At 38.4% G+C, this 19,929-nt stretch overlaps 1 protein-coding gene across 1 annotated transcript in view; it reads left to right on the plus strand.

The window, feature by feature from the left end:
• The first annotated feature begins 1,270 nt into the window (after positions 1-1,270).
• The window catches only part of LOC106553699 (lethal(3)malignant brain tumor-like protein 4), a 51,404-nt gene continuing 32,745 nt past the window's right edge, over positions 1,271-19,929 (plus strand). Inside the window, exons 1-5 of the mRNA XM_087728193.1 lie at positions 1,271-1,395; positions 11,911-12,006; positions 14,215-14,362; positions 15,242-15,296; positions 16,802-16,890. Coding sequence (XP_087584319.1) covers positions 11,966-12,006; positions 14,215-14,362; positions 15,242-15,296; positions 16,802-16,890 — 333 coding nt within the window. The 5' untranslated portion in view covers positions 1,271-1,395; positions 11,911-11,965. The remainder of the gene's footprint in view (positions 1,396-11,910; positions 12,007-14,214; positions 14,363-15,241; positions 15,297-16,801; positions 16,891-19,929) is intronic.

Here is a 19,929-nt window from a genome sequence, read left to right on the forward strand (position 1 = left end):
CCCACGGAAGGTGGTTCCTATTTTTCTATTTGCATTTTTACATGCTTTCGAACTGCCAAGTTGGCAGAAGCTGGGACAAGTAACAGGAGCTCACTCCGTTATGGGGCGCCAAACTTTCTGACAAGCTCAACATCTTAGCCACTGAGACACCACGTCCCTTTAAGGATACATAAAATAGTATAAATAGGGCAGTGGTGGGTTCCGAATCCCGTTGCAACCGGTACGGCGTCCTCCACATGTGTGCAGCATGCATGCACATCATGCATCTTACTGTCCAGCACGCCTCTGCAAGCCTTCATGACGCTCCAGCAGCTTGGCCGTGCATGGAAGCGCTGGAGTTTAAAGACAGGTAAGGACTGCGTGCAGGCAGGTGGGCCCTCCTGGAGCACCGTACCAGAACAGTACCCGGTTCTTCGGGCAGTCTCCAATACGCTTGTACCGGGGTGTACCACCTGCAACCCACCACTGGAATAGGGGCATTTTTAGCCGTCACATGACGTTTCTGAATAGCAAAGCAAAATCTACCAGTGGAAGTTGGAGAGCTATCTTCTGTGCGTCCAACTGTAGAAGGCATACACATTTTGCTTCCTTTGAAGGGTAACTAGTTGACTTAAGTAAGAATTAAGAATATTGAAATCAACTAGTTTCTAGCACTTAGAACTATTTTCACAGATGTTTTTATTCAGTATTTTATACCAACTCCATAGTCTCACGACAGTTGTCTATTATGTTGACTTTTTTTTAATTTAAAAAAAGCACTTTAAAAATTTTCTGTTTTATTGCAAGATGGTTGATTTGTCCATTTTATAGTTAAGACTTTTTCACTGTTCTCTCACAAACTGCTGTGGGGTCCTTTGAGAGAGAGGGCAGGAGATGCAGGCCTAGAAGGATGATGGTAATGATGAGGGGGTGGAATAATTTGTGTAAACAGCCCTGGTGATAAGGACTTTTGCCGCAAGCAACAGAGGAGCACAGTTCCTTTCCCTGCAAGCCCCGAATCGATCAGCCTTTTATGTAATCTATTTTTAGTCCGCTGGCAAGGCTTCTCTGGACGGATTACGTCGAAGCCCAAGGGCCCGCTCTGCGCTTAACTCCCGCGTCGAAGCGCCTTTCCCCACGACCAGGTGAGCCTTCGCCATCCCGAGCCGCGCCCGCCAAAATAGAAGGAACGCCAGCCACGACGCGCATGCGCCCAGGGCTCAGCTGGCGCGTGCGCCCCCCTCCCTCCTCCGGCCTCTTCATCCCTTCGGTTCTTCCAACAAGCCGGCCGGAACGGCCCGCGCCCCAGTTATTCCGCGCATGCGTCTTTGGCTTGTTCCGAGCTGCGCTCGTTTAAAAAAAAAATTGTTGTGGGAGTTTAAAGGCGAAGAATCGAGCCGAGGGGAGGCGGTGGAGGTGAGTCAAAAGAAAGTGGGGACTGGCAGGGGAAAGTTAGAGCGTACCAAGTGGGGGGGGAAGTAGAGGGGTCCCCCGCTCTTTTCCTTTCCCCTCCTTTAGTCCCAGAACTTTTTGGAGTTTGAACTTCGGTGTGGGATGGAGAGGGACTCCGCGCGAGGCGGGCGCCGAAGGACTCGCTTGGCCTTCTCTCTCCCCTAAAAACCATTTTTACCGTCCTCCACCCCATCCGCCGAGCGCCCCCCCTCTCCTCTCACCGTTAGGCTGCGCTTCCTCCCGCCATTTTGTGCCTGAAGGGGAGAAGCCCGGGGTGTGGGGGGCGACGGTGTCCCCGTCCCCCCGCCTCAGGGCAGAGACAAACCCGGTGAGGAAGGAGAAGGGGGGGGGAAGTATGGAGGTTTCCCTTCTGGCGGCTCGGAGGGTGCTCTTTGGCCGCCAAAGTTTGGGGGCTAAAACCGGCTGGGGAGTTTAGTTGGAATAGCGTAGCAAGTTGTTCTCTCAGAACGACCTGCTCCCCCCCCCCCCAGAAATGGCTGTTATGACATAAACCAAACAAACGTCAAGCAGAGGAAGGAGCCTCGCTCAACTGATGCTCTTTTCCTCAACCTGGTTTGTGTGGGTTTGTTTGTGTGTGTGTTAGATGACAGCGCCGTCCGCAGCCTGAGGCCTTCCTGAACTGAATGGGGCCACTCTTGGTCGGACGGGATTGGGGCTACCACCTCCATCTTCAGCAGAACGACTTGACTCCAGAAGTTGTGAATGCTCCAACACTAGAAGTGTTTTTAAAAAGAGATTGGACAACCATTTGTTTGAAACGGTATAGGGTTTCCTGTTGCAAGGACGTTTGCTTCTCATCCAAGAAGCTTCTTCAGCTCTGACACTGCCCCCCTACCCCCCCCCCCCGTCAGAGTTGAAGAAGCTGCTTGTGATGAGAAGCGAAACTTCTTAAAAAAGAAAAGGGGGAAAAATAAGTCCAGTTGCCTCCTAAAAAAGCACCTTTGGGATTCCAACTCCTCTTGTTTTGTTGTTTTCCCAACCATCGCAGTTATTTGGAAAGGGTGTGCGTGAAAAAGCTGCTACACTGGCACATGAGGCATGAAAGTTGAGGGGATGGGGACATCATGATGTTTGTGAGGGTGGTTCTTGCTCTCTTTGGTGTTGGCTTTATCCTGTATCTGGTCATTAAGCAAAATTAACTTTTATCTGAGATAAGGCATCCAGAGCGTGGCTATTAAAATGGGTTCAACCACCAGGTGGCAGCAAAGTGGGGAAATGATTACCTCTTGGCTGCCATCCAGTGATTGCTTGGAGTTTTGCAGGCCAGATCCATCCCTGGATTTTAATTCTGAATTACATAACATTTTTCTTCTGTTCGTAGAAAAGATAGCGCTTGCTTCTTCAAGCATTCCACTCACATTTGATCTGTCTCCTTGTTGGCATACTAAAACATTCACAGAGAGGGACAGATGGGTTATGAAATGTTTTATGGATATCTGTGTCTCTGTAATAAAGAACTCTCATAAACCATATTTAATGGCCTAATGACCTCACTGTTTATAATTTTGTGTCTATTTAATTGTCTTACAATCATCTATTTCGACAGGCATCAGCTATTCCGAGTTTCATCAAAATACTTTTTAAAAAACTTTTAGTTGGATGCCAGGAATTAAATTTTTGCATTTTTTTCTACTGTACCCTTCCTTGATAGTCAGAATTCACTGAACTCATTCCCATTTGCTATAGCCAGGATTACTGATATAAAATATACAAACTAATAGTACCTGGAAGGTAGATTGTGTATCCCTGTATCATAAACAAACCACAAAAATAAATAGCAGAACTTTGTGTCCAAAATTAAAATGAGTGTAAATGAAGTTTCTGCATCTGCAGAATGTTCTTTACGTATGAGTGTGTATTTGAATATCAAAAACATATGCAACTAATTCTGAAAAGTGACACCATTGGGATTTTTTGTGGGGCTCCTCTCCCTGTCCTTGAAAGGAAAGGAAATCTAGTAATAATATTCAGTAAATTGTTTTAGGTTTCCTATGTGCTTTTGTACACATAGAGTAATATTTGGTACATTTAATGAAAGGTGTGTAAAAGTTTAAATCTTAATAAACTTTTACCTTTAAAATACGTAAAGGCTCACATTAACATCTGTATATACACATACATGAGCCTATACATGTACATGTGTGCATTAATCTTATATAAATGAGATATTTGAGATGTATATAGTCATTGAATTGCTTAGCAGAACTATTAGTATAATTGAAATTGCTCCTTTGATGAAACTGCTAGCCTGGTATTAACTAACATATTCAGATGAAGAACATCTTTAAATGTAGTTTTAGTACTGTGTTCTTTGAGTAATAAATAAGAGGGGCTGTTAATGCTGGCCACAGTAATTGTGCATGTGAACATTTTGAGCAGAAATAATTGTATATTTTAAAGACATTTTTCTCTGCTGGAATTTCTGTTTTGAAATTACTACCAGCCTTTAGTGTACAGTAATAGTGATAATGCATAGGAAATAAATGGAAGTTATGGCTTGCATTTCTAACATAAGATTTGTTTAAGCTTGTTTCAGGATCTCTAGGTTGCTAATACTGTAAGTAAAAGTGGTAGGAATATACAGTAAAATGGTAGAAATTGTCATTGAATACAGTACTGGATATCTTTACAGAGGGAAGAGGTAGTTCACTATCCTATTTTCCCCTTTCACAATATTTTTCAGCCTTGTTTATTAAGACTTTAAATACTGGTATTTTTTTTCCTAATTATATGACTAGGTAATTAATTCAACGTAAGGCTTGCAGGTCCGTGATACTTATCAATATGGGGGAGTTAGTTTATTCATGGAGTGCTTATCTCTTGATTGTAAAAGGCCTGTGTCAGGTTTTGACTGAGTAGTCCTTCACTATGCAAATGTTCCACACTAAAATTAGTTGCTTGGGAAATGTATTTAATGGTGCCAAAACAGATACCTGGATTTGAAGCTATATGGAATTTCAGTGCAAAATACGTGATGAAGATTACTTCTCATTTGCCCTGATTAGCATAAACCTCTATCGCTTTATGAATGTTCATCACAACAACGATCAACAGTGTTAATTTTAATGAAATGAATAGCAGAGCATTATAGTCTGTGAATATCTTTCTCTCTTAAATGTGTTGCTTTTAGCATATTACATTACATTGCCACTACTCTAAATTTTGGATATCTTACTGATTTCTTGATGTGGAAATAGTTGTTGAAATTAATTTTTTCTGATTACGTAATCTATACTCCATACCCCATAATAACAAAAGTGAAAGCAGAATTTTAGAAATATCTGTAAATTTATTAAAAATAAAAAATGGAATATGTGGTATCATATTAGTATTACCCAGTCACAGTAATTACTTAAAGGTAGACTTTTCAGAAGTAAACCTATTTTTATTTACTATTGTCACTTAAGTCCTATGCCATACTTAAGCCATACGAGGAAATTATTTTAAATGCAGTCATTCCCACAATTGATCTAACATTTTACATATTGTAAAATTTTGTAAATTTAAATGTATATAGAAGGAAATAATGTATGGTATCTTAATGATGAGTATGTCTGTTAGCAATTCTTTGTAGCTGCTTCCTAACTGCACATAGTTTGTTTCTTACTCTGCTGAGTCTCACATTTTGGGGGGTCCTTGGTGATCTCTTAGTTGTTTTCTTGCAGGCGTTTAGAAATGTCTGCAAGAAAACAACCAAACTCAGAGAGTGCCAAGGACTCTTCATATCAACCTGAGCTACAAATATCCTTTATTGGTCTCACGTTGGTTTTTGACATAGTGCTACAGGTGGTTGTGTGCACTCTATTGCATATATTAACACTGGTTCTCTGTATTTGTGAGAACTTCAAAAAGTCTTAAATTTCATCTTGAACTAAAGGAGCCATTATTAGATCCTTCAAATTTAAACAGCTGCATCAGTAATCAATATTGTTGAGAGTAGTAGATTCTTAGCTCTCTGACTTTGGAAGAAATTCATGCTTAAATAAGAATGGATCTAATAACCAGTTTGGGTTTGGCATACACTGGTGGGAAAATTGGAGGTTTTACTCCTGGATGACCTCCTGAGGACTATATGGAAAGAATGCTAGTTATTTGATTCTTCTGGACTTTTCAATGCTAATTGAAATTGCAGGACTTGATGTCTATGGAGATTCTCAATCATCCAGATCACCATTGTCCCAATGGTGCTTTTCCAAAAGGGAAGTGGATTTTCTTGAGTTTTTTCCTTGAAGATATTTCACTTCTTATCTTCTTCAAAACTAAAGAAACTTCTTGGATGAAACGCTAAATGTTTTCAAGAAATAAACCCCAAGAATGTCCAGTTGCCTTTTGGAAAAGCACTTTTGGGACACAGGACTTGATATTGTATCATACCTGTCTGGATTTAAGATATTAAGGTGATGTCAGTCTTTGATAATTGATGCTAAAAAGTCATGCTAAATAATTCACATTAAAAATGTAATGACTGTAACAGCCATTACATAGGACAAACAGGCAGAACACATCCATGAAGACCAACTAGCAGTCAGAAGACATGATGAAAGCTCTTTAATTTCACAGCATATAAACAGACTTTGCCATAGCTTCAATTTGGAATCTGACCATCCTAGACCAAGCCAAATTCAAATCCAAAGTGCCAGGCTTCTAGGGAATTTCTAGAAACCTGGCACTCTGACAAATTAGCCATCAGTAGAAACATAGATATAAGCAAGAGATAAAAAGGGTAGAAAAAGCCCCAAATACCTCCCCACCAGCAGTCAGCACTTAGAGGAGCATAGATTAATTCCCACATTAACATCAGACCAATCATCAAGTAAACTATACCCTCATCAAGAACCTGCCAAAGAAGCCAAGATTACAAGCCGCCCAACCAAAGAACATCTACCTTCCCTCACCAACATTGACAGGGCAAGTCACTAGAATATAAACAGGAGAGCAAACACCACTCCTGACTAGCACTTCCCTAGTTTGTGTAGTGAAATTAGAGTTTATGGATCTACTGTTTTAACCTTACATTGTGCTTTGCTGTCATTAAAGACAATAGTTCTTAAGCATTACCCACAAGATAATTGGAGGAACTGTTTGATGTTAACTGCCCAAAGTTGTTACACAAATTGTGCCTCACTAATCATGTATGGTTCTTCAGACCAGAAGACTTTTCTGTTTCAAAGGATGTCTTTTTAATTAAAGTGAGTGACATGATGTTCTATCTTCAGACAATAACAGACAGGGAGCCCATGCAAATGAAATGATAGTCTCCTTTCCCAAGGTTTTTTTTTCTTCCCAGCAAATGAAATGAATTGGCTATCCATACCTCTGCTCTTGATTAAGTGTAATGCAGTTTGCAACCGAAAGATGATTAAGAATTTGTGCAAAGGTAGTCATTTTTCATCAGTGTTATTTAAGATAAGGCATGTTTTCCAATTCAGTTATTTTCTAGAAAATAGTTGTATAATTATTGGCACAATAATGCAGTAATAGTCCCCATATCATTGTGAGCATAAAACAGCTATTATACCATTAGCAAAGCTGAATAGAGCGAAAACTAGCTCCACACATTTAAGTCCATGAACTCTAAAATGAGTATTTTTGCAAGCTAGCTCAAGTTTTTATATTCATGCAATAATGAAATAAAGGAAGGTGAGTTTAGAATTCTTTAGAACTTAATATTTCTGAACTTAATATTCCAGAGCCAAACTGATAAGAAATTTTATATTTTTCAAGTGGAAGAATTTGAGTGATTAATGTGTTGCCAGGAATGTGAAGTGACATCTCTCAAATAACACTGGGACAGAGATTATTCATGGTAGAGAGTATAGTGTGTGAGTTAGTGTTTTGAGTACAGATGAGCTTTCACAGTGTATCTTTAGAATTTCTGAAATGAATCTAACAACCGTTCTTAAACAACTGTCTGTCTAGCAAGATTTTATTTATCCTGCTTGATAGCAGCTCTCCAATAGTGTCAAATCATAGTATAGAAACAAGTTGCCTAATATTCTTTTGTCTAGATAGAGAAAATGTATTGCCCTCCTTCATAATTTGCAGACAAAAGGAAACAGATGCCAAGGCTGAAATTTATGGATGTCTAGTGTTGGCTCACTGTGCAACAAATATGAAGTTTCTGGAGACAAGTTTTAAGAAATGCATTTTTACCCTGAGATAAGTTGTTTCATACATTTACAGTTCTTAAAGAATACTTAACTGAGAAGAAGAAAAAAGTGTCCTAAAAAACAATTTGTCAGACCAAAAATTTCTCTGATCAATTTTCATTGGTCTTTCCTTTGTTCTGTCTATGTAGTAAATGGGTTATAGCGTCCTTCGGACTTGCTGGCATACACAGTCTTCCCCCGCTGTGCTTTCTTCTGCATTGATATGGATCTGTGGAAACTTGAAAACACAGTTTTTGGTTCTATGATATTTGAAAGCATTGTGGAATAGTCTGTAGCTCTGAATAGTCAGAACCTGGTTTGAGAACTTGTTCCATATCTGTTACCTGTTGAAGAACGTACTCTTAGCCCCACCTTTTGGGACTGTCCGAAAGATGCTTTTCAAAAGGCAACTGGGCTGTTTTTTTCCTTGAGGAAGAAGAACAAAATGTTTTGTTTCTCACCCAAGAAACTTCATTAGTTGTGATTTGGGGGTGGGTGAGTGGGGGAATGGAAGGATAGGTTCTGACCAGATGGTAGGGGTGGGGGTGGAGATGGAAGGATTGTGTTTCTTTGCAGTCACTGCAGAGTTGTGCCTTAGTACAGGCAAATTTTATTACACCCAAAATAGTGTTTCATGTACTGCAACTTGCATTATATAATTTATTCAGTTTACTCTGATAAAGGCTTTCTTTATCAGCCTTTCTTAGTATCATTAAGTGCTAAGTAGCATTACAGGATTTTATCTGATGCAGAATTCATTTAGTTATTATGAAATACAATTATCCAATAGAACAGAATACGTGTAGTTCTGAGTTGAACCTTGCAGGGTCCTTGCAAAGTACCCTCTGAGCTTTGCTGTTTGCTTACAGACCTTCCATTAACTCACTGTGTAACATTGTCAGTGAGACTAATTGTGGGATTTGCTCCCCCTTTTTTCAACCCAGTAGTTTGTTCTGCCAGTGTTGGTGGAGATTTGATTTTCTTGATAGTTCCTTGATTAGGTTATTGTTTTCTTAATCCCTGCTTATCTAGGGGTTGATTGCTGGAGAAGATACATTCTGGTCTTTTTGTTTCCTTCTTAAGTTTTTTATTCTCTTTTTAAAATGGGATGTAAATGTGGTTTATCTCTGTTATCTATTGATGTCTGATTTCTGCAAGCAAGCAACCAAGCTGAGACAGCATCAAGAATTCAACAATAGAAGTATCTAGAGAGTGTTTTTTCTGACCTCAGAACTGAGGCTTGTAAAAATCACAGAGAATGATGTTTAAAGTTAGCTTAGGCACATTTTCTTAATCAATAACAGGCATATTTAATCGGTTAATTTAAAGAGTGGTGTCGTGATTAGCATAATTTTAAAATAAACAATAATATTATAAGAATATTCAATAATATGATCATCTCCATGTAATTTTATTTTATATATATATATTTATGCTGAGGTCATGATTTTAACACCCTTTCCCCATGTGCATTCTCTTGTTGTTCCATTAATAAAAACCATTGGGTCAGTGTATATCTATTGACCAATAATTTCTCTGAGCTGCATTTTTTTAGTAAGACACTGTTATATTGACCTGGGATAAATCAATTTAATTGTGGAACAAATTATATAATAATATTCAGTTGCTATAATCTAGTTAAAACAAAAAAGGTTTTCCCTTATTTTTCAGGGGTTTGCATACTTAATTTTCTATCATTTTTTCTGTATTTTAAAATATGATATTGTCTTTTAAACATGTCTATTGCTAAAGTGGGATAACGTCCAATCAAAACAGATCAACTTGGATTTAATGCACCTTCTTAAATCTCTTATACTGAAATCATTAGAACTTAATGTTTAACATTGATTAAAAATAATGACTTAGTAGACAATAGCAGATACTAATTAAGTATTAAAAGGAGCTTATGTAGAGATATAAATTATGCAATAGAAATGTTATCTACACTCTTTAAGGATAGCTAAATAATTACAACTTGTTATCTGATTAGTAAAAAAAAAAACATTGCTTTGGATTATTACTTGTATATACTGAAACAGTTTCTCCCAACCTGGAAGATTTCTAAAGGTATGGAATTTTACTTTCAGAATTTCTCAGCCTCTGTGTCTTTTCTTAAAAATTTGAGAGCTAAACCCCACACATTTGGAAAGTCCAAGATGGTATTTTGAACTGTGACTAAATATCAACATGATCTTCTGAGCCCATTTCAAAGCACCAGATACTGGCAGTCATTTTTCTCTTTGCAGATTTGGATTTCATACACACACACACACACACACAGACACACACACAGACACACACACAGACAGACAGTGGGGCAAAAAAGTATTTAGTCAGCCACCAATTGTGCAAGTTTTCCCACTTAAAAAGATGAGAGAGGCCTGTAATTGACATCATAGGTAGAATGTGATTGTCTGGATTTGTTTTCTCATTTTGTCTCTCATAGTTGAGGTCTACCTATGATGTCAATTACAGGCCTCTCATCTTTTTAAGTGGGAGAACTTGCACATTTGGTGGCTGACTAAATACATTTTTGCCCCACTGTGTGTGTGTGTGTGTGTGTGTGTGTGTGTGTGTGTGTGTGGCCATGTATATGGAATTCTCTGTCATACCTAGGTTTTTGCCAATAATATTTGCACCATGAATATGGAGGTAAATTAATACATATTTCATATGTGTCTATGACATAGTGGTCATATTTTAGAAATGGTCCCCTACATTTCTTTGATAGAAATGTCTTCTGTACTTCCTTCTATAATTGTTGGGGATGAGCACAGTGGAGGTGGTTGATTGAGTAATAACAAATCCCATCTAACCACCACCACCCGCCTCCACCCTCCTCCATGTGTTTTTGGTTTTAATATTTGTTTTTAACTTTTTGTTTTCATTTTTATGTAACTGTAAACTGCCCTGGTATGGTATGGTATGGTAATATGGGTGCCAATAAATTTTATAAATAATAATGCTAATAGTGGGTCACCTTATCAGTGTCTGCAGCAAACTCTCATGGACTAATTATATTCAACATCATAATTTTTCGGGCACTGGTGCCTGGCAGGGACCCACCCCTGGTAATCTCCCCAGGTGCCATGTGATGAAATGGGTAGAGGGCTAATCCTATCATGTCCTGGGGGCTATGTCTTAATCTCATCACCCTGGAGCTGAAAGCGGGAGGGGGGGGGCAGGGAGCTGCAGGAAGCTACTTTGTCTTTAAAAACTTGTTTCTCCTTTTCTCATCCAGGGAAACATTTTTAATATTTCCTAGAATATTTCATTTTTCTAGGAGAGGGGTGGCTGCTGACTTCCTACAATATATTGGAAGCTTTTCAACTTACTGACTATGACTGGGGTTAATGTTCTTTTTGGATACAGAAGATCATTCCTGACTTAATTTTTCTTATGGGATCTACCAGTAATTTTGGCTTCATCTTTGCCTTTGATTAATGAGACATCTTCCAGAGATATTTTTGCTGCTTAGTAATGAAATCTGATCTCAACTCTCATTTTTTCCTGTATCTCCAAGCCTGCGCATCCAATTTATATTGTTTTTCAACCTGGGTCTACACATTTACGTAAATGAATGGTTCATTACACTCAAGTTGGAAACCCCTGCTTAGTTGAATATAATTTACTCTTCAGATATTATTATTATTATAAAATTATTATTGCATAAAAGACTAAAACCAACTTCTGTACATGTATTTTATGTAAAAAAAATCATATATTCAACTATAATACGTTATTTTCAAGGCTACAATATCTAGTTACAGTATACTGTATCTCTCAGTTTTATTAAACATTACTGGTGTTTAAGGGATTCATCTTGGTTAGAAAGAAGTTCTGAAATTCAATTAAGTCCTCATACTTAGTTCAATTACTCATTTTTTGACTGTGTCCTTAAAGGGATTTTCTTTTTAATGAAATGTCTATAACAACTGTTAAAGTCATTTATTATTCTTTAAAGTACTACAACATTCTCCTGTTATTGCAAAGAATACAGTTTTGTCCTCTACATTTTTTCAATGTAAATGAGTATCCAGAGGCGCTCAACAAATTTTCAGACTTCTTATCTCAGAGGTTTCTTCCACAATTAAAATATCACCGGATATGTCAGCTGTTTGTGATTTGGGGCTTAGGTATGAGTGGCATAGCATTTTCATTAAAATCCATGGTGATTAATTCAGTTGCAGGAGATTGTGAGATTCAATTAATGAAAGGCTGAAAAAGCAGAGAGAGAGAGAGGGAATTTGTTATGTAATAAATATTTAAAAACATTTTTTTTTCCGTTCCCAACTCTTGGATTTTGCAGAACCAAGACAGGAATCGTTCTAGACCAGAACTCAAGAATCACCTGTTCTGGACAAATGGAGACTTTTGAGAATTCTCACCAGGAGAGTAAAGACAGGTAATACCTTTTGCTTGCTTTCTTCGTTTCATTAAAATGCATTTTAACATGGATATACTCTTGGGGTACAAGCTATATTTACAGGTACTCCTCAACCTATAACAGTTCATTTGCTGACCATTCAAAGTTACAACAGGAATGAAAAAAAGTGCTCTTAGGGCTGTTTTTTTCAAACTTACTACCAAACCTTTTGGGGACCTTCTGACAAGCAAAGTCTATGGAGAAGCCAGATTCACAACAACCTTGTTACTAACTTAGCAACTGCAATGATTCAATTAACAACTGTGGCAAGTGTTGTGGCCTGCCAGCAGCCAGCAGATTCAGACAGTGAGGAGGTTGGGGAGCAACATGGGCCAGTCCTGGAGTTTGTCCTTCGCGGACCCTTGGGCCAGATCTAAGCACCCCTGCTTTAGAAGAAATAAGAGGATACACGGTTCACATCCATAGTTTTTGAACTGTGTAAATCATTTCTAAAAGGCTTCTGGATTCTCATGCCCATGTTTTGGAAAGGATATTGAAAACCAAAAGGAGGGCAAGAAGTGGGACTGTAAATGACCCAAATGATATATGTAAATGATGAGGGACGTGGGGGTTAAGTGGGTAAGATCCTGAGTTTGTTGATCAGAAAGGTCAGCAGTTCGGAGGTTTGAATCCCTAGCACCGCGTAATGGAGTGATCTCCCATTACTTGTCCCAGTTTCTGCCAACCTAGAAGTTCAAAAGCATGTAAAAAATGCAAGTAGAAAAATAGGGACTACCTTGGTGGGAAGGTAACAGCGTTCTGTGCGCCTTTGGCGTTCAGTTATGCTGGCCACATGACCACAGAGATGTCTTTGTACAGCGCTGGCTCTTCAGCTTTGAAATGGAGATGAGCACCGCCCCCTAGAGTCAGGAATGACTAGCATGCATGTGTGGGGGAACCTTTACCTTTACCTTTAAATGACCCAGTCATATCAGAATATCAGTAGCAGAATTTCATTTGCAGAGGAATCTCAGTTTGCTTTAATTCGGTTTAATGTTTTTTTTTTAAGTAAAAATTGAAGATGGGCATTGGTCATCATAGTTTCAGAGAGATACAGAAAAAGGAACCCTAACTCTTATGGTGTTAATACAAAATGCAATTCTTTTTTTAAAACTTTGCAGTGCCCCTCCTGGATTTCCCCCGTTGTAGGCTATTGTATCATACATTCTGTGTGCAGTTACACAATGTATGTATATATTTATTTATTTCCATTTATATGGTCACCCGTCTCATCTGTGCAACTCTGGGCCAATGCTTCAAGTGACATCATCTTTGTCTGTGGTTTTTGTGTCCATAAAATCCATGCATTTCTGATTAGGGGAAACTAATATTGAACAAATTTACCACATTCATATATCATGTTAAGTCAGACTGATATGGGTGGGTTTGTTTAAGTTTCATAATTAGGTTAGGATAAATGCAGCATGTGATTTCCAAATGGGGAATACCCACTCTTTGCTGAGCAGACAACACAGCCTTAAAAATCAGATTGGAACGTAGAACTAAGAATGACAACTGTTTGCTAAGCAGTTGAATTAATGCTCTCTATATTAAACCATTCTTGTGGCTTACTATCCACGTGCCTTAGTGTCTGTCCTGGATCAATTTAGAAGACTTTAATATGTTGGCTTGTCAATAATATGAAAACAAGGAATTAAAAGAGCAGTAATACAAGAGACTCAGAGAGAGAATGGTGCGGTGGCCTAAAGGTGGAGCTCTCGCCTCACAATCAGGAGGCTGTGAGTTCAATCCTAGGTAGAGGCAGATATTTCTCTGGGCACACCAAGAATATATTTGCTGAACAAAACTCTGTATTGCCAATAGGAAGGCATCCGGCCATTAAAACGCTCTGCTTTGTCCATTCAGTTGCCCAGACCCTGGGTCTTAAATGAAGATGAATACAGAAGAATCAGCAATGATAAATGGAGCACAACCCTAAATGCATACCAAAGTACCAATGCTGATTATCTAACTTATGAATGAGAGTTTGACACAGGCAATATCAGATATAGCCACATATATACCTGTGTGCACATTACCCCTGAAGAATGTAGAGCCTCACAATATTATTTAAATTTGTAGAGTTTTGTAGAGAAGAAAATGGTGCAGATTTAAAATATGTTAACCAATGATGCCATCTTAGAGTACAATGTTTTCTAAGTGCATGTGAATTACATCTTTTGGTAGACTGTCTAAGGACAATACCACCAACTGTGGGAAACAGACAAATAACAGTCAGACTCGTGAAACCGATAGACCCTCCAAGCGGCTTCGAAGGAAAAGGAAGCTGCTTTTAGATTCTGAAGAAGAAGAAGAAAATGGAGATGAGGATGAGGTAATTAAATGTGATTTCTTTAATTGAAAGAGTAGCTAGAATGCTGTAATGAAACTTGTAATGATAAGAATTTACCAGGTAAATTTAATTAATCCTTTTACATTTAAGTAATATTTTTAGAAATATTACTTACTGTGTCAAACCAAACGAAACCAAAACATACACATTGTATACATATAACTCTGATAACATTGTGATTTTGCATTAAAACAAAAGGGGGAAAAAAGATTATTGGACACATTGTATACATATAAATCTGATAACATTGTGATTTTGCATTAAAACAAAAGGGGGAAAAAAGATTATTGGACACATTGTATACATATAAATCTGATAACATTGTGACTTTACATTAAAACAAAAGGGGGGAAAGACTATTAGGCACATTGTATACATATAAATCTGATAACATTGTGATTTTGCATTAAAACAAAAGGGAAAAAAGAAGATTATTGGACACATTGTATACATATAAATCTGATAACATTGTGATTTTACATTAAAACAAAAGGGAAAAAAGGAGATAATTGGAAATCTTGATGCTTTGCCCTTTTAGCAGAAAAAAAAATCATTGCAGAATCAGATTTTGAAAAGTAACACATTCCACCATTTCACTACTGGAAAGTAGAAATTAGTTGACATGTTGAAATTCAGCCATCAGAGAACACTACTTCATTAGAAAGTTTAAAATTGTTATTTTGCTGTAAATGGTAGCTAATGTGTTTCAATGTATTTAGTTTATTTGTTTCATTTATATTCGATATTTCTGCTGGTAGTTTAAAATGCTAAGCAAAAAATAAACATTGCAAAAGAATGAAAATGATGTTCAACAATATATGAAAAACATCAGTGTATTTTCATCTGGTTTGTATTATCTAGGAAAAGAATAAATTGAATCCGAAAAACCGCAAGAACGCAAAACCAATGAAGCAAGGTAAGGGTGCAAAACTCATCTTTAAACTGTTCCATGGCAAAATGCTGCTATAAATTCAGTACTTTGGCAACCTTTGTAATAATACCCAGAGCACTAATGTTCCAAAGAGCAGTCCATCAATTTCACACTTATCTTTATAGTCGGTGAAATGTATTACTTGTAATCCTTGACTTAACAACCATTCATTTAGTGGCCATTTGAAGTTACGACATTAAAAAAGCAACTTATGACTATTTTTCACATTTATGACCATTGCACGTTGCAGCAGCATCCCCATGGTCATGTAATCAAAATTCAGGCACTTGGCAACTGGCATATATTTACAATGGTTGCTGTGTCCCAAGATCGTGTGATCCCCTTTTGCAACCTTCTGACAAGCAATGGGGAAGCCAAATTCACTTAACAACTATGGTAATAACTGCAGTGATTCACTTAACAACTATGGCTCAAAAGGTCCTAAATTGGGGCAAAACGCACTTAACAACTACCTTGCTTAACAATGGAAATGTTGAACTTAATTGTAGTCATAAGTCGAGGACTACCTATATTAGAAAGGCTACAATATTAGAAAGTTTTCCTTCATGTCATCTGGCCACAGTCTCTTCTGTAAACAGTAATCTATATATGTCCCCTCCCCTCCAAATTGCCAAAATTGTTTGTTTATGCTCTCAGACCAATAAAAAACAAGTGCAAAATTTGAAACGCAGGGAAAAAAACCCCAAACTTGATAGAAGAGGTATCAGCTGGCTTCTGCAAGCCATAGCTATTGCTAGAAACTTGACAGACTTTACAATATTTGTCCAAGTTAAATCTTGCAGAAGGAAGATTGTGAATTTGTTGATGGAAAAAGACAACTGAGATTTCTGATATTTTGGGTTTTGAGTGGGGTGATGCAATGGGCAGTGCAACAATATATATATAAATTGTAGGTATAGTATTATATTCCTACTTACTTGTAAGTTCCATTCCAAAGAATTTAATTCTGAGTAAATATATAATACGAGTTTGTGTTGTAAATGTTATAAATGAGAAGATTCAAGAAACCCCTAAAAAGAAGGGATGATTATGCCATTGGAATTGTGATTTTTGAAATCTCCTATCCATCTATTGTGATGAGAAGGTTAAGTCTGTCCAATCATATTCACATGATGAATAGAATTATTATATTTATTAGGATACACACACACACACACACACACACACACACACACACACACATATACACATATACACACACACACACGTAAAGGTACCCCTCCCACTGTCCGAAGACATCTCTGTGGTCATGTGGCTGGCATGACTAAACACCAATGGTGCATGGAACGTGTTACCTTCTCACCAAAGCTCTAACTGTTCTATTCCTTTTTTATCACAATGTTGCACACAATTGCATAAGTACATTATGACAAGTGTGCTATCGCTTGTCCCACGTGGCTCTCTCTACGGAGCATACTCTTTGTCTCCCAGAAGCAATTTTTTTTTTCATTCTATCTTTGATTTCTCAGCTGCACCTGCAAAGAAGAACGTTTGGAACTGGATGACATACTTAGAAGAAGAACGAATGCCAGCTGCTCCCTTGAAACTTTTCAAAGAGGTTTGCAATCTCCTAGGTGTTTTCTTGTGGATGAATATTGAATACAGGTAGTCCTTGACTTAAAACCATTTGTTTAGTGACTGTTCGAAGTTAACAACAGCACTGAAAAAGTGATGTGTGGCTGTTTTCATCCTTAAAACCATTGCAGCATCCCTGTGATCATGTGATTGAAATGGAGGCGCTTGGCAACTGGCTCATATTGATGACGGTTGCAGTGTCCCAGGGTCATGTGATCACCATTCGTGACCCTCTGAAAAGCAAAGTCAATGGGGAAGCCAGATTCAATTAATCTGTATTGCTAACTTTAGATCTACAGTGCTTCACTTAACAGCAGTGACTAAAAAGGTTGTAAAATGGAGCAAACTGTCTTGCTTAGCAACCGAAATGTTGGGCTCAATTATGGCTGTAGGTCAAGGACTGCCTGCAAGTGACTGCCTTTGCATTTGCCCTTACACCAGATTTTTTTGGGGGTGGGAAACTAAAGAACCAGATCCTGTAATGAGATGGAATGTGTTAAGGCTATTGAAATCCCGTAAAGAGCTTCTTCAATGCTGCAGGGAGACCAGCCTGGGTCCATCATCGTTCTAAGAGCAGAGGTGGGTTGCTCCCAGTTCAGCCTGGATTGGGCGAACTGGTAGTAGCGGCAGCGGGAGACTCTGCCCACCCACCTGGACACTTCTGTGCATGCGCAGAAGCGTCATGCATGTAGGCAAGTGTGCATGCAAGCGCACCCGAACCGGTAGTAAGAAATTACCAGTAGCAACCCACCTTTGTTACAAAGGCCCAAAAGTTGTTGTTATGATGATGATGATGATGATGATCTTTGGTGAGATTCACAGTCTTTGGGGCTGGTTGGTAACTCAACAGCTCGAGTCCTAACCAAGGACCTAGGAACTGTTAAGGTGGTGGTATTATGATGTTGATGATGACGATTATGTTTTAGGTTTAGGTTTATTGGACTTATATGCCGCCCTTCTCCCAAAGGACTCAGGGCGGCGTACAACATGAAAAACACATATTACAAAAGTTAAAAGAAAGATTAAATAGAATATCCAAAGAACCCAATAGACATTTACGATGAGATTTAGAATTAGATTAAAATTAACAATTAAAATTAAATTAATTTTATTCAGGCCAGGCCAGCTTGCTGGAAAAGCCAACTTTTTAGGGCACGCCAGAAGGACCGGAGGTCGGGAATTATGCGAAGCTCCGCAAGCAGCTCATTCCAAAGGGAATGCGCTCCCACAGAGAAGGCTCTCCTGCTGGGGGTCGCCAGCCTACACTGCCTGGCCAACGGCACCCTGAAGAGGCCAACTCTGTGGGATCGTACTGGACGGTGGGAGGCTACCGGTGATAGTAGGTGGTCTCGCAAATACCTTGGGCCTAAGCCATGGAGTGCTTTAAACATCATAATTAACACCTTGAATCGCACCCGGAAAACAACAGGCAACTAGTATAGGCCAACTAAAAGGGGTATAACATGGGAGCACCTAGGTACCCCCATGACAACCCATGCGGCTGCATTCTGGACCAGCTATAGCCTCTGGGTGCTCTTCAAGGGCAGCTTGTTGTTGTTGTTATTATCGCATTTCACATTGGTTTTGCATCTCCAGAGTTTGTTGATGTGGAGAAGAGAATTCCTTCACCACCTTCTTCATTCTCTCTTCTTCTCTTGCACAACTGCCTGTAGAAGAGAGATACTAGTTTTCTCATGGCATCCAAGTAGGGAAACACATCTCAGCACTCCTTACGAGTGCTTACGAAGATTATTAAATCTTCACACTGCATTTACTTTGAGTTCAGTAGAGAGAAGTTGCAACTAGGGTTAAGGTTTCTTGTTGGGAGGAAATGGTGGGCATCAGAAAGAAGGAACAAGACAAACCTCTATCGGTTTTTGTCTGGAAAGGGATTTGGTGCAAGTTGGGGTGTGTGTGTGCTTTATTGTGCATTTTGCTTGTTAAAAGGGTAATATGTGAATTAACCATTGTAAGCAGTTTAATCTTCACATTTAATTTTACCCACAACCCCTGTTTTAATTTGTGTCTATGAAATTGCTCGACACCAGTATTATATCTCAGCCAGCAACTGTATAAAGCTAGTTTTCAGCTTTGATAATTAGCATAGTGCTGACATTAATTGGTTCTTGACTTTTAGCATGTTGTAGATTATCTTATTAAAAAGTAATCATTACAAGTGAGGGTACAAGTAGCAGCCAATTGCCATATCTAACAACATGCACAAAATCAAATCACAGAAAATGTGAACATAGCATCCTTCCCGTCCACGCTAAATTATTTCAATTTCTTCAAATAAAACGGACATAATCGAAAACACAGCATTGGGAAGATGCTTGATTTGAACCATATTTCACTGCCAGTTTTTATATGTAAAGCTCAGCTTCTTAGAGGAATTTTCAAAAACATTTTCATCTTTCTTATATTACTATATTATGACATTGTAAGCCGCTGAGGGTCACTTGATAGTGATATGGGCAGCACATAAATTGAATGAATGAATAAATGAGCCAAGATTTTAAAAAGTCTTTCAGCTTTCAGCTTAATGTTTGTCTGAGTCCAAATTTCAGAATAATACTGTCTCTTGGTCTGATGCTTCTCCAGGTCAGATTCAGAAATTCAGTTCAGACACTATATAATATCATGGTGTGAGCTAACTAAAATTTAGGATATGAAGCCATACTTAGGGTATCCAAGTGTAGAAATGTCAAATTAAATATTATAGCAATTTGCCTCCATTTCCCGCTTTTCTATTTAACTTCTTAGGCTTATTTCCATCTCCAGAGTGTAGCAATCTCAGAGTATAGGTAGTCCTCAACTTATAACCATTAATTTAATGACCATTTGAAGTTAACAACAGTACTGAAAAAAGCATTTTATGACCTTTTTTCACCCTTCATGTAGCATCCTTGTGGTTACATGATCAAAATTCAGACAGTTGGCAACTGGTTCACATTTATGACCGTTGCTGTGTCCCAAGATCATGTGATCTACTTTTGTAACCTTCTGACAAGCAAAGTCAATG

This window comes from Thamnophis sirtalis, unplaced genomic scaffold (genome assembly GCF_051295495.1).
Source record: "Thamnophis sirtalis isolate CommonGarterSnake01/CBP01778 unplaced genomic scaffold, rThaSir2_p1.2 scaffold_13, whole genome shotgun sequence".
NCBI lineage: Eukaryota > Metazoa > Chordata > Lepidosauria > Squamata > Natricidae > Thamnophis > Thamnophis sirtalis.